Here is a 15,525-nt window from a genome sequence, read left to right as displayed (position 1 = left end):
TCTGTGTTACTTTCTTTTTCACTGTCCTGGTGTCCCTGTGTAATAGAATCTTCAGCTCTGGCTCACTGACACTTGTCAGTTCTGTTCTTTTTAGAAATCCTGCTCTCTTGCCTCTTAAGGAGACAGAGGGAGAGATTAAGAAAATCTCTTTAACATATTCCCCTGAGATCCTTTGGGAGACTAGTCTCCCCAATGGATCTTTCAAACATAGCTATATTATACTCATATTCCTAGTCAAAGTTGCCTATACTATTAATTCTTTCTAATAGAAATCTATACTAATATGAGAAACAGGGAGAAGTAAAGAAAGAGAAAGAAAGAAAGCAAGTCTCAAATGACAAACAATTACAAATAATTACAGTTATAAAATTATAAATACAGTTACAAATAAAACAATCCTGACTATACAGAAATAAGAACCTGAAGATATTAATCCAAATTTAACTCATAATTATTATGCATAAAAATACTTGAACATTATATATAAGAATATTATATAAATAAAATATCCCCCGAGGTGGATGTTGACCATCACAACATTTTGTAATACTTTATCATGTACCTATCTTTCAGTTATTTTGACTTTTTCTATAATCCTATAAAAGTATATTGATAATCATTTCTAAACAGAAATTCTATAATATAATATATGATATAATATAATATAAATTATACACTTATCTATTGACTATTACTTATTCTATTTCAAAATCAAACCTTTAATTATAAGTAAATCAAACCTTTTATTGAAAAAAATATAAGTTCAGGAGTTCAGTGTTATTGATACATGCAGTCATTTCCAACTGAAAGTAGTTTTTTCACACGAGAGCAATGGATCCACAAAGTCTTTTCTTCAATTTTTATTGCTGTGGTATTGTTAATAGTACTTGGAATAGACCTTCCCAGGATGACTGAGATGCTCCCGTGTGCTGGAAGTTATTTACATATATTGTATCTCCTGGATTTAAATCATGAAGAGAAAAGTCTATATTTCCAGCTAGCACCACAGCTCCAGATTCCTGAAGTTCTGATATTTTGATTTGTAGACCTTGAGGCAATAGAAGTATCTCCTCCTAATAATGATGTATATATACACAGTGTTAAATGGCTTAGCATGTATTGGTGGATGACCAAACAGCATCTCAAATGGTGAGATGTGTAACAGGTCTCCCCTGGGCCTGCTTCGAAGGTAGAATAGTGCTAGAGGGAGAGCTTCAGGCCATTTCAAATGAGTCTTAGTGCATAGTTTTTTGATCATAGTTTTTAGTTCCCAGTTCATTCTTTTGACTTGCCCTGAGTTCTGGGAATAGTATGGTACATGAAACTTTTGTGTCATCTCTAAACATGAATAAATTTGTGAAAAAACTGAATCAGTAAGATGAGTTTTCCTGTTTGAATCAATCCGTGCCTGCACGCCAAAATGAGGTATGATTTCTCATAAAAGCACTTTGGCAACAAACACCACTGTTGCTCTAGTGGTTGGAAATGCTTCCAGTCATCTGGTTATTTGGTCTACTATAATTAAGCAAAATTTGTAATGTCCAACCTTTGGCATTGTGATTAAATCTTTTTGTATATGTTCAAAAGATGTGTAAGCCAAAGGACATCCACAAAATACATGCTTGTTATATGCTTGGCAGGTTTGGCAGGCTGGACATACTTTAGAGGTGATGTTAGTTATGCCAGGGGCTATCCATACTTTTTTCAGAGAGTATACAATGCCTTGGGTTCCAAAATGACTGTTTTTATGGATGGATGGATAGATTTGATGATAAAAAGTTCTAGGGAGTAGAGTAAGGGTTAAAATTTAATGGCTGAACTAAATATATAAAAATGTGGTCACTGGAAATATATTACTCAAGTCAGAATGACTTTTTATGGTAGTTTATTTATAAAAGTAGAAAGAGTGAAAGTAAGGGAAATGAGAGTAGACAGTTACTGTGGCCTGGTCTGAACCAGGCAGGGCTTCAGAGGCCCCTGCAAAGGGGGGCCTAGAGGTAAATTAAACAAGGGTTCTATCCACGAGGCCTCCTCCAAGATGAGCGGCCTCTCCAGAGGCTAGTACCTCCAGAAAAGCCAGGGAAAGGAGTCAGCTTTTTCACTCACCCATGTGATAGTCCTAAGGGGGAAGATCCAAGTGCAGTCTTACCAGAATCAGTCCGAGGTCCCAAGCTGGACCTCCTCCAAGGCCAAATTAGAATGAGCCGAAAGCTGGTCACAGGAAGTTACCACCATTTTTAAAGATAGTTCTTTGCGCCAGTTCCTGGGCCTTCCTTCCACTTTATGTGAACCAATAGCAGCTTTTGTTTTGCTTAGGACTGCCCAGGGGGCAGTCAGTTGTTTCTCATTTATCAACCATTATAGCACATGTGGGTCACAGACTCATTCCCCCTCTGCCCCCTAATTTATGGATTAAGTTGGGGTGTATACATTCCTGGTAAAATCTAAAAATAGCTAGGGGAAAGTTAATCTATCTTTACATATCCCCCCGTGATCCTTCAAGAGACTAGTCTCCCCAGTGGATAATTTGACACAATCATCTTATACCCCTAAAAACTACTAACTACAGGTGCACACAACATTGTACTTTCTAAGAAGAAACTAAAATAGTTAGAGATAAGAGAGAAATAGAAGAGAGAGAAAGCAAAACCAATGTTTGCTAGGTGCACATAAAACCAATTGGGGGCATGCCCTTTGGCATAAGAGCACTATTCAAAATAACTGTGTTCAACCCCCTTCAGTTCAATCAGTTGCACCCCAAAGTTCATTTTGGATAATCTGATGCAGTGTAGGTTTCTGTAGGCATCTTTCTCCAAACAACTCATTTTCTGGATTTAAGGAGTTAGCAAGCTTTTTTTCCTGAAAATTTTCTTGAACAAAATTTTAAATCTTCAGTTTTTATGAAAATACAATCCCCCTGAATAGAGTGTTGACCAACACCTAGATCAGCCCAGGATACATGGTTGAGTTATGGGGTATAGAAAATCTAAAAACAAAAACAAGAAACCAAATAGAAGAAAAAAAATTCAATTTTGGGAGAAAGCAAAAATCTATGTATATAAAAATTTATGAGTAAACAAGAATAAATTTATAACAGGCCCCTAAATCTGTTATCCTAGAAACTACAATTCCCCAGAAAAACTACAATTCCCAGAACCCCACTCACTTCTTGTTGTTATATGCTGATGTAGACAGGATGTAAATTGGGTGGAGATGCATCTCTCTTCCTCTTTCCTTCATTTTGTGACTTTGATGTGTAGTGATTAAAATAGTGGAAGACATAAACTGTGGCAGTTAAAAGAGTGTTTTGGCTTAAATTGTGACCACAGAAAATATGGTTTCAAGACAGTGTTTTGTTTTAAATCAAATATAAGGTGGTCGCCAGGGAAAATTCCCAATTATTAAATATGCCCAAGTCAGCTGGGTTTTATAGAGATTTTAATTCATACAAATGAGGAATTAAAGAAAGGGAGAGAGAGAGAGAGAGAGAGAGAGAGAGAGAGAGAGAGAGAGAGAGAGAGAGAGAGAGAGAGAGAGAGAGAGAGAGAGAGAGAGAGAAAGAGAGAGAGAGAGAGAAAGGAAATAATGAGAAAAGAGCTATACCAGCCTAGGCCAGCATGAGCCAGCCTAAGCTGAAAACCCTAAGAGAGGGATCGGTCAGTCTTTTATCAACTCACCACAAGATCTCTGAGACACTTCCGGAGAGAATCCTGAGAGAGAGAGAGTCCAGAGGGACAGAGTCTCCTCAGAGGGAGCCCCAGCGAGAGAGTCCTTTGCTCTCAGTTTTTCCTCCCCCTTTAAAGGGAATTTTCTCCTATGGTCACCTCCCCTAAGTTCTCACATGTACCAATTACAGTAGATTTTTTCCAAAGGACAGACCATTCTTAATTCACACCTAAGAAGGCTTGAACTTTTGATTAAGTTCATACCTGAAAACCTTTGAGTAAGTTTCTCACCTCTTTGCTCCTTGTAAATTCACAAGTTGCCTGACCTTTATAGGTACTTAGCACCCTTTTGTATTAGATCTAAAAATAGGCACAGCTTAAGAACTTTTGCTTTACTATAAGTATGGGTTTAAGTATTTTTCATTGTTCAGCAAAGAGTTTCTTCCCCTAAAGCAGGCTTAAGTAGGGGTGGAGTAGATATCTCACATTCCTGATCTAAGTTCCTTCCTTGTTTAAAATGGGGAGTGGTCTTAACCAAACCTTATGAAGTAGGGTCTGAGAATTTTTTAAGGTTCACAGGTGGAGCAGGGATTTTTTAGCAGGTAGAAAACTTAGTCATGGTTCTATTTTGTCAGATAATAAACTTTATAAGAGGGATCTCCAAACTGCAGCCCATGGGCCACATGTGGCCCCCTGAAGCCATTTATCCGGCCCCCAATGCACTTCTGGAAGGGGCACCTCTTTCCTTGGTGGTCAGTGAGCGGTGCACAAGATCATCCTGTGCTCCTGGAGTACTGTATGTGGTGGCACTGCAAAGTGAGGCTTCGCTCATGTATAGTACTACTTCTGGTGACATAATCCTTTGCTTGGCACTTTGTTCTGAGAGTAACTGAACGAGAACGAGGCACTGTGAAAAGGATTATGTGGCTGCCAATGGAAGACATGGTGAGCGGCGGTCTGGGGAGGGAATTCCACACTGTGTGTACTGCTACTTGGTATAGTGGTAGCAGTGATGGGCCTGTGCAAGGTGTGACAGGCCCATCCCAGCCAGCGCTGCAGCCTCCGCTATCCCAGACAGCCTTTTACAGTGTTACAGGCCCAGCACCACCTCCAGTAATGTATACAGGCATTGGATAGTTCTAGACTGGTTCAAACTTTGTAGTTTGTATCCTTGTCTTTAATATAATTTGGTAACTGAGCCTGCCTGTTTTTTTTTACAGCTATGGTTTTATTTTTCTTGGTCTCTTTTAAAGGTACACCAGATTTTTTGACAATTTGTTATCTTTGCTTTACTCTATTATTTTTCAATTTTGTATGCATATCTTTTTTAAAACTGGGGCTATAAAGTTTCTTAGATATCCATTGATAAAGGGCTTTTGTTATGGAACCACCCCATTCCCTAATCTCTAAAAAACCAGATTAATTTTTTGTTTTTAAACTCTCTTTTCTTCTGCTGTGGTAGTCAGCAGTTTATAAAACAGATAAGATTTAGAATTGTTTTATAGATTGCTTATCCACTTGTTGAGGCAAAATCAGATTCTTTCAAATGTCAGATATACTCTTTAAGGTAATTTGCAGCTTTGTGAAGTTGCATACCCAGTTGGAGATAGTGTAGTTTTGATTCATCTAAGGGTAGATAAGATATTTGTTAGAATCAGTTCAGCTCCTCTGTAACTCAGTCATTAAAGAGTAGTTGGGGTGGATGGGATGTTTAGGGAGGACTAGAACCTCTGGTGTGAAGACTTTCCAAGCCTTTTTTTCAGGTTTGCCTATCCACCTTTGATATCTACCTGCCACCCAACTTTCATTTGTGGCTCCAAGAAGTTATATAATATATGAGGTATCCCTTTCTCCTCTAAAATTCTCAGCAGACAGGCTAAACTAGTTTTGAGGGTAAATGACAGGGTGCATCAGCAGTAATGGCTTCTAGAGCTTTCAAGTAAAGGTGTCTGACAACTGTTCAGAAGGAGATTACAGGGACCCTTTGCTGACTCTGGGTGCAGGACTCTGTTGCATTGCCCATCTGTAGATCCAGGTCACAGACTGGGTTGTTTCTAGAGTAAGGAGGAACAAGAATACACACATGTAAGTATACTTGCAGCCTCAGAAGAGCAAGGGACCATGGTCACAGTTCAAGGGTGGGAAAGAGTTCTTGTGGTCATTCATGGACTAGAGCATAGGTCAAGAGAGTATTAAATATACCTCTCCTTAAATCATACCACTTTGGAAGAATTGAAGACTTTAACATCCCCGGAACTAGCTCTAAAAGCAATAATGCAAAGAACTCCTAGCTTGGAATAGTGCCCCCTTCACCACAAGAACAGTGTCTAGCTTTAACAGTTTTTTAAAAGTTAAAAGTCAAGAGAAAGATGTTGAAAATGATTAAATAACAAAATAATAAATCCAACATAGAAAGTTATTTTGGTGGCTGAGATTAGAACACAAAATCAGAAGACATCAGAGTTAATAATGTTTCATCAAAGCCTCCACAATAAATATGAATTAGTCTAAAGCCCTCAGAGAATTCTTGGAGAAGCTCAAAAAAGATAAAAAAACCCCAAAACAAAACCCTCCTTTCATTTTGGATTCAATATTGTATTTTGGTCCCAAGCTATTTTGTTTTGGTTCCAAGGCAGACATGTTGTAAGGGCTAGATAGTGAGGGTTAAGTGACTTGCTCAGGTTTACATAGCTAGGAATTTTCTAAGACCAGATTTGAAATGAGAATCTCCTATTTCTAGGCTTGGCTCTCAATCCACTGAGCCACATAGCTACCCCTTCAAAAAGGGATTTAAAAAAATCAAATAAGAGAGGTAAAAGAAAAATTGGGAAAAGAGATGAGAGTGATTCAGGAAAACCATGAAAAAAAGGAGTTGGTAGCTTGGTAAAGGAGGCACAAAAAATACTAAAAAAAATAATACCTTCAAAAACAAAGTAGATCAACTGGTAAAAGAGTCACAAAAGTGAAGAGAAGAGAAGAGAAGAACTCCTTAAAATCAGAATTGACCAAATGGAAAAGTATATACAAAAATTCACTGAAGAGAATGCCTTAAAACGTAGAATTGGCTAAATGGTAAAGGAGGTACAAAAGCTCAGTGAGGAAAATAATATTCCTTAAAAGTTAGAATTGGATAAGTGGAAACTAGTAATTACACGAGACATTAAGAAATAATAAAAAAAGGAAAAAATAAAATAAAATAAAGTTAACTGTGAGAAACCACTAGAAGAACAACTGATCTGGATAATAAATCCAGGAGAAATAATTTAAGCATTATTGGACTACCTGAAAGCCATAAAAAAAGAGCCTAGACATCTCATATATACACACTCAGTTTCTACAGGAATGTAGGAAAGGAAGAAGCCAGAGATAGGTGGGGAAGAGTGTTAGAAGGGAGGGCAAATTGGGGGAGGTGGTAGTTAGTACCAAAATACTTTTGAGGATATAGGGTGAAGAGAGAGAGAGAGTAGGATAAAAGGGGAAAAATAGGATGGCAGATAATACACAGTAATCATAATAGTGAAAAAAATGATAAATTTCTCCAATTAAGACCTCATTTCTCAAATGCATAGGTAAGCGAGTCAAAGATATAAGAAAACAATTCATTCCTCAGGTGGTAAATGGTTAAAGGATATGAACAGGCAGTTTTCTGAGAAATAATCAAATCTATCTATAGAAAAAAGACTCTAAATCATTATTCATTAGAAGGTAACTGTTAGGTCTGAGTTAGAGGAATGTCTATCTCAAGTATGTGAAGAATTCTCTCAACAGAATGAGCAGATGAGAAAAATTTGTTTCACTAGCCTTCTAAGTGCTATATATATATGACACTTTCAGTTTGGTAAGATATTGAAAAATGCCAAAATCATGCCCTGGATCTTGGCCATTGCCAGTCATCCTTAGTTTGGGCTTGTTACTAGACTTTAGTGCCTCTAGAAGAGAGAATGACGGTGATTACTTAGGGCAACTTTATCTCACTTAACTCCAACTCATCAACAAGTTAAGACATTACCTTATGATGCCATTGGCCCTCTGAAAACAAAAGATCAACAACATCAGCAAAGGATAATTAGTCAGATATGTGTAAGCTCTGTTCTTAATCTCTGAGAGTGACATCTTGTAGGTCTAGCACCATTAGACTTTCTCACAAAATGTCCCATTGAACTAAGTGTTAGCCTAGATGAACCTCTGATTTATGAGTGTATGACAATTTTTGGATATTGAAGTATGGCCCTTTTTGACTAATAAGAGATAGAAAATCTCAATCATACAACTTACATTCATCCCCAAAATTCAAGACTGATTTTTCTTCTGAGTCAAAAAGATGTTTGTGAATAGATTATACTTTTAAAAAATTTGCCAGCATTAGAGAAATGGAGAAATAAGTAGGTAGTATTAAATTCAACACTGGTGTAGAACCTGAGAATAATTTCATTCACTACAAAGAGGGAAAGAAAAATGATGACAATAGAAGAGAAACGGACCTTCTAGAGAATGGTACTTAGTATTTAATTTGGGAAAAAGAGATTTTTTTTTTTTATCAGCTGTTTGGGATCTGTTTTCTGTTGGACTTTTTGTGATGCCCATCTCTGTGATATCTTCTTGACTGTCCATGCTGAAATTTCCTTCTTTTTAACACCAGAACATTACTGAAATGAGAAAAGCATTGCATGTTAGGATCAGCTACCCAATAGATACTTTATATAGATATGATTCAATGATTCTGTTTTGGTAGTACTATTTTTTTATGTATCATGTGGGAGCAAAATAGAGATATCAGTGTACTATAGATGGAGGAGCTTTGCCTTTATTTCTCTTACAAATCCACTTCCCAAGCCATTCTTTGACATATGCTCCACTAGGGGTCAGTTTTGAAGTCAGGAGTATTTAAGAAAAAAATCACACCCACATCCTGACACTGAATTACTTGATTGACTTTATTTTAAATATCTGACTGTGCTAATGGGAGCAAAGCTTTCCTACTTTTTCTTCAAGCTTCCAAATCTGACAGTGATAAGAAACATTATTTGCAAGAAAGCAAATTTAGACTTTTGTTGGATAAAACTTCCCAATAATTAGAGCTGTCTAAAGATGGAAGGGGCTCCCTCCTTGGAGATCTTCAAGCAGAAGTCACATGTATACTTGTTGGTATGTTATAATGGGGGTCCCTTTTGTGTATGGTTTGGATTAGGTGGCCTCTGAGGTTTCTTTCAATTCTAAAATTCTAAGATTTTTGAATTTTGGGAAACTTTCCCGCTAAACCCAAGCTGTTTGGCATATATCCTTAGAGAGCTTATCTTGCTTTTAATTTTTTTTTTTTAGTTTTTAAAAAAAATCCTTACCTTTTGACTTAGAACCAATACTGTTCTAAGATAGAAGAGTGGTAAGGGCTAAGCAATGGAGGTTAAGTGACTTGCCCAGTGTCACACAACTAGGACGTATCTTAGACTAGATTTGAACCCAGGTACTCCTGTCTCTAGGTCTGGTTTTCAATCCCCTGAGCCATCTAGTTGCCCTTAGTTTCTGAAAGTGTGCCTTTTGATGGTTGTTAGGACAGGACTTTTGAAAGATGGAGACATTTAAATTCTTGGTGAAGATTTTCTTTTCTTTTTTCTTTTTTTAATGTGATACTTTTTCTTTTTAAACATTTATTAATTGATGTGACAGCTTGTACTGTTTTATTGGTTAAGATTTCTGTATACATGAAATATTTGGTGCACAGAACATTATGGTTACAATGATTCTGTTTGTAATATTTGATGTAAGAATATGTGTTAAGCAGTTTAAATCCCCTGTAATTCATTCCTTAATGATGAACTAGACTTATTCTGGGTCTTCCAGAGAAAGGAATTACAAGTCCATTTACATTTAAAGACAAGGAGATGGAAGAAAGTCCATGATTTGACATTTAATATTCCACAGAAAATTTTGTGAGAATACTTGTTTGATATGAAAGTGTTTTATACATTAGAGATTTGCTTCTCTACTCACATGAACATTCCTTTTTTTTTTCTACTGCTGAACTAATCCATAAAGGAGACTGGGGCTTCCTTGGAGAGTTGAAAGAAGACAGGCTAAATCTTCAGTGTGAGACAAGTTAAGTCAGCAGTTTTTACTATAAGTTGGAGATATATTTAACCAAAAAAGTAAAGCACAACTGGACTAAGGATCCAATTTGTGAAAATCACATCTTAACAAATCTACAAACAACCAGGGATCTTAACCAAATTAGGCTTTTAAGTCCAAATAGTGTGTATTAGTTTTTGTGAGTGGAGTTGAACCATTAACAGTAATTTTTTCAGGTTAGTTAGTGGAAATAGAAAAGTTTAAGATAAAGGGACATGCTATGCTATTACAGGGACTTTCTTTTCTTCCCTAGAAACTTTGGTTTTCTGTTAAGAATCTGTTAAAAGAGAAGAGAGATGTTTTTTATTGGGGAATGCTCCGCTTAAAATAGTTTTGCAAGGGATTGCTCTTATAAATATTTAATTAAAGTTATTGAGTTGAGGGTCAAAAACAAGACTGCTTATATGTATTGATATAGAGCTCAGTGGTGGGTAAAGTTAGGTTTGGTTTGTGCTAGGTGAGTGTGTAGGAGGAAGGAGATAAAGAATTATTGCTTTCAGAAGAGATTTTACCATCATCTTATCTTCACTAAGTTTCTCTTGCTCGACAATCTCTCCTTTAGGGACTGAATGCTCTTCCCTATCTTAATAACAAAATGAGTAGCTTAGAAGTACCACAGCAAGTTCATCACATTAGTATTGGTTTCACAGGGAAACTTAAAAGTTTTGGTTACATAATTTGATTTTATCTTATCCCTTTCATGTGTGGTTGAGAATGCTGATAATACTTTGGTCATTGTGTTAAGAAAGTCATAACTCTGAAGAGAAAAACAAATTTGTGTTTATTGTTTCCTTTGGAAATAAAGTTAATCACATAATTCTTTGCTGTTTTGATTGACATGACTAGAATAAGACTCTTGCATTCATTAGGACTTGACAGAAAACTAGAAGAGAAAATTTGAAAGGTCAGGGTTGAGCTGGCAGAGTTTTCCTAGTAGATTTGTTACTTTATTTTAATGCTTGGGGAAATATTTATGAATGTGATTTAAAAAAGAGAATAACTCATCCTTTCTAACTAGAATGACAGAGTGAACATATAGTCTGAAACAATACTTTCTGATGTTAACTACAAGGACAAGAGGAGCCCTCATCAGAGACAAAAATGATATCCTTCAGATCTGGCATAAAGATATTTGAGATTATGTAGCATGAGATCAGGAAAGACGGCATATGTGGGATTGCAGACCTATCTTTAACCATGAGACTAAAATCTAAATCCTATTGCCTAGTTCTTTTTTTTTTTTAAACCCCTACCTTTTGTCTTAGAACTAGTATTGTGTATTGGTTCTAAGACAGAAGAGTGGTAAGGGCTAGGGAGTGGGAGTTAAGTGACTTGCCATGGGTCACACAACTAGTAAGTATCTGAGGCTATATTTGAATGCAGGACCTCCTGTCTCAAGGCCTGGCTTTTCATTAACTGAGCTACCAAGCTGCCCCTGCCTCATTCTTTTAAAGGGGATAGCCATTCCATTGGTGATTCTTTGGTTACTGATTGTAACTGCCATTTGCTGATTGGGCAGGGCGACTGTCCCACTTTCAGCATCACAAGTGAGTTTTCAGAGCTGAATGGGAAGTTTGGTAGTTTCCTTCTTTAGAGTCTTAACCAATTAAAAACCAAAAACCTAGTGGATACTTCTTCTACTATTTGTTCAGTGGTGCCTGAGGATGGGACTTTGGAGAAGAGAAAGAGCAATTGTCTGGGCCTTTTTCAGCTACTACCTTCTTTTAGTCAGTTAGGTAACCAATAGACTTTTTGAATACCTATTGTATACTCATTCTTGAGCTATAAAAGAAATGAACCTCATCTCCAAGGATCTTATAAGTTGGTTGCATAGATTAGTTTATCACACATGAAACATTTGTAGAAAAAGATAAGACAGTGTTTGAGAAAAGGAAAATAGTGTTGTGTAGACTGATTGTGGTAAAGTTTAGAGAGATCAGTGGGAACTAGAATAATTGAGGGATCTAAGATGAGAGGATCTTAGAACGAGAAGGGATTTGAGAGTTCATCTAGTTTAACTTTCAACATTTTACAGATAAGTAACTGAGGCTTAGAGGGGTCAGAGTAATGTTACTAGGGTCACTCAAGTCATAAGTGACTACCTTGGGATTTGAACCTATGTCTTTAACTCAAAACTTGCATGCTGTCTACTGCAATACATTGACTTCTGACATGTGAGACTTGAGCAAGACTTGGATAGGTAGAAAGGGGGAATATTATTCTATCTTCTTTTCCTTTGTGTATCCCAAAAGGGCGAGATCTTTTCCTTTTGTCCAGATTAAATACTTTCTTCAGATTTATGGGTACTGGATTTTGTACATTTACTTAGTGCATCTAAACCTCTAACTAATTAGTTTTGTTTTCTATTGCATGTATTTTATTTTATATTTTTAGATTTATTTTAAAATAGTTTTTCCATGGTTATGTAATTCATGTTCTTTCCCTCCCTTCTTCACTCCCCACTTCCGGAGCTGACAAGCAATTCTACTGGGTTATACATATATTATCACTTGATACCTATTTCCACATTATTCATTTTTGTAATAGAATAATCTTTTTAAAACCAAAATACCCATATAAACAAATGATAAATTATAGTTTTTCTTCTGCATTTCTACTCCCTGTATACATTTAAGTCAAAAGGGACTGCCCCTAATTTGGCTTTCTGTCAATGCGCCTAGCAAAACATTGGTTTTTCTTTCTTTCTTTTCTATTCCTCCCTCACTACTCTAATTTCCTCTTAGAAAATTTAATATTGTATATATCTGTAGTTAGAAGTGCATTTAGGACAACAAGATGATTATGTTAAATGATCAATGGGGAGACTAGGCTCCCAATGATCATCAGGGGGGGATTGTGAACCTTAAAAATTCTCAGAACCTACTTCATAAGGTTTGGTTAAGACCATTCCCCATTTAAACAATGAAGGAACTTAGATCAGGAATGTGAGACCTCTACTCCACCCCTGCTTAAGCCTGCTTTAGGGGAAGAAACTCCTTGCTGAACAATGAAAAATACTTAAACCCATACTTATAGTAAAGCAAAAGTTCTTAAGCTGTGCCTATTTTTAGATCTAATACAAAAGGGTGCTAAGTACCTACAAAGGTCAGGCAACTTATGAATTTACAAGGAGCAAAGAGGTGAGAAACGTACTCGAGGTTTTTCAGGTGTGAACTTAATCAAAAGTTCAAGCCTTCTTAGGTGTGAATTAAGAATGGTCTGTCCTTTGGAAAATGTCTATTGTGATTGGTAGATGTGAGAACTAAGGGGAGGAGACATAGGAGAAAATTCCCTTTAAAAGAAGAGGAGAAACTGAGAGCAAGGGACTCTCGCTGGAACTCTCGCTGGAGCTCCCTCTGAGGAGACTCTGACAGTCTCAAGGGCAGTCTCAAGAGGACAGTCTCAGAAGAGAGTCTCAGAGGACTCTCTCAGGAGATGGCAGCTGGCCAAATCTGAACTGGTGTCTCTCTGAACACTGGAATGTTTGCTTGGACAAATCTTGTGATGAGTGGATAAAAGACTGACTAATCTTTCTCTTAGGACTTGGGCCTGGGCTGGCCAGGGCCGGCCTGGGTCGGCCTATCTTTTTCTCATTATTTCCTTTTTTTCTCTCTCTCTCCCTTTCTTTAATTCCTCATTTGTATGAATTAAAATCTCTATAAAACCCAGCTGACTTGGGTATATTTAATAATTGGGAATTTTTCCCTGGCAACCACCTTATATTTGATTTAAAACAAGACACTGTCTTGAAACCATATTTTCTGAGGTCACAATTTAAGCCAAACACTCTTTTAACTACCACAGTTTATGTCTTCCACTATTTTAATCATCACATCCCACAGTTCTTTCTTTTGATGTAGGTAACATTCTTTCTCAAAGGTTCCTTAGAATTGTCCTGGATCATTCATTGCATTGCCATTAGTAACAAAGTTGATTTGATCGTCCCACAATGTTTCACTTTTTGTGTACAATTTTCTCCTGGTTCTGCTTGTTTCACTCTACATCAGTTCATGGAGGTCTTTCTAGTTCTTATAAAAATCAAGCAGTTCATTATTCCTTTTAGTAAAATAGTATTCCATAACCATCATATACTACAATTTGTTCAGTCATTCCCCAATCAAGGGACACCCCCTCATTTTCCAATTTTTTGACAACACAAAGAGCTTGGCTATGAATATTTTTGTACAACTCCTCTAATTAGTGACCAATGAATAAGTTTCTTCTTCCTTCTATCCCATCAGCCTTTTAGTTGTTTTATTTCTTTTGATTTGGTAGAGACAGTGAGTAGAGAGAATATCTGATCTACCTTTTCTTCAGATATTCAGATTTGTAATTCCTGGGAATAACTTAGATGCCTGTTTGTCAGTAAGTCCCTTGCCTTCAATATATACTGGTTGTGTAACCCTAGGTGTCACTTAACTTCTCAATGCTCTTGGCAACTTTTTTTAAAAACATTAAAAAAATTTAATTAATTAATTTAGAATATTCTCCATGATTCCATGATTCATGTTCTTTCCCTCCCCTCTCCCATCTTCCCTCCTATAGCCAAATGTGCAATTCAGCTGGATTTTACATGTGTCATTGATTCTTGGCAACTTTTTAAGACTGGATGTTGCAAAGAAGGTGACAGCCTGAATTGGTAGAGGAAGTTCTAAAGAAGTCACAAATGTAACCCTTGTCCTTATAGTTTACATATCCTAAGCTTGGCTCACTTATGAAATATGAAGTAAAAAAGTAAGGAAGAAAATGCAAACTATAGAGTTTTAATAAAAAAAACGAGAATCAGTTATGTTATTATAGTGAGCTTATTTGACTTGTTTTCTATCCAAATGCAAAATAAAAGATGAATAACATTCTTATCTGAGAAACCTGCTTGTTGCTATATGGCTTTAGAAATCCTAGTTCATATGTGGAGGATGGGGAGGGAATAAACATAGCTTTTACAAAATATCAGGCACTGTGTTAAGTGCTTTACATATATCTCATTTAATGTGTACAATAATCCTTCAAGGAAGGTGCTGTTATCTGCACTTTACAATTGAAGAAACTGAGACAGAGTTCAAGTGACTTGGCTAGAGTCACACATCTAGTAAAAAGCTAGAGTCTTCCTGACTCTAGAGCCAGTGCTCTATCCACTGCTCCACCTTCCTGCTTCTGCAAAATCTCATGTCAGTATACATATTAATTTGTCAGTGATTGAAGTAAGTCTAAACCAATGGTGAAATCACAGTAGTTCTCATATCTTCCCTTAGGATCAGAATATTGTATAAAGGAAAAGGAATATTCACTTTGATATAAAATTTAGGCCACATTACATTACATTTCATCTGCTTGGTTGTTCAGCATTCAGGCCATTTTCAGGAAGCAGATGAAATCTTTCAGCCTAGTCTATTCTGTATGGAGGCCTCCTCCACTTGCCTTTATCTCTACTACAGAAATGAAGCTGAACCTTTTTCAAATCATGAAGCTTAATGAAATGGAGGAAGTCCAGCTTTCAGTCAGAAAAAAAGCCTTAGTTTAAGTACCCTTTACCTCTTTTGCAATGGGGAACTGAACCCAAGTAGAAGGAATGGACAGAGACATGGTTGGCTCTGGGTACTTGCTTGTACTTATTTGGCCTGTTTGGATGGACTTTTGCCCTCCCAAGAACATCAAGGACAACAGGTATTTGGTGACATTTGCTTTATTCTGTACTGCTAGGACTCAGGTGGGTGTTGTGAGAGAAATTGTGTAACTG

At 36.7% G+C, this 15,525-nt stretch overlaps 1 protein-coding gene across 4 annotated transcripts in view; it reads left to right on the top strand.

Moving 5' to 3' along the window:
- The window catches only part of SNX29 (sorting nexin 29), an 825,026-nt gene that overhangs the window by 121,488 nt on the left and 688,013 nt on the right, over window positions 1-15,525 (top strand). For 3 of the 4 annotated variants that reach the window (XM_056806179.1, XM_056806182.1, XM_056806181.1), the window contains one exon: window positions 9,699-9,758. The exons of the other annotated variant lie outside the window; for it this stretch is intronic. In XM_056806179.1, the coding sequence (XP_056662157.1) occupies window positions 9,699-9,758 (60 nt within the window). The remainder of the gene's footprint in view (window positions 1-9,698; window positions 9,759-15,525) is intronic. 4 annotated transcript variants of the gene reach the window in all.

Source organism: Monodelphis domestica, chromosome 7, assembly GCF_027887165.1.
Source record: "Monodelphis domestica isolate mMonDom1 chromosome 7, mMonDom1.pri, whole genome shotgun sequence".
NCBI classification, from domain to species: Eukaryota; Metazoa; Chordata; class Mammalia; order Didelphimorphia; family Didelphidae; genus Monodelphis; species Monodelphis domestica.
The sequence above is the reverse complement of the archived record's forward strand: the minus strand, read 5'-3'. Positions and strand labels throughout refer to the sequence as shown.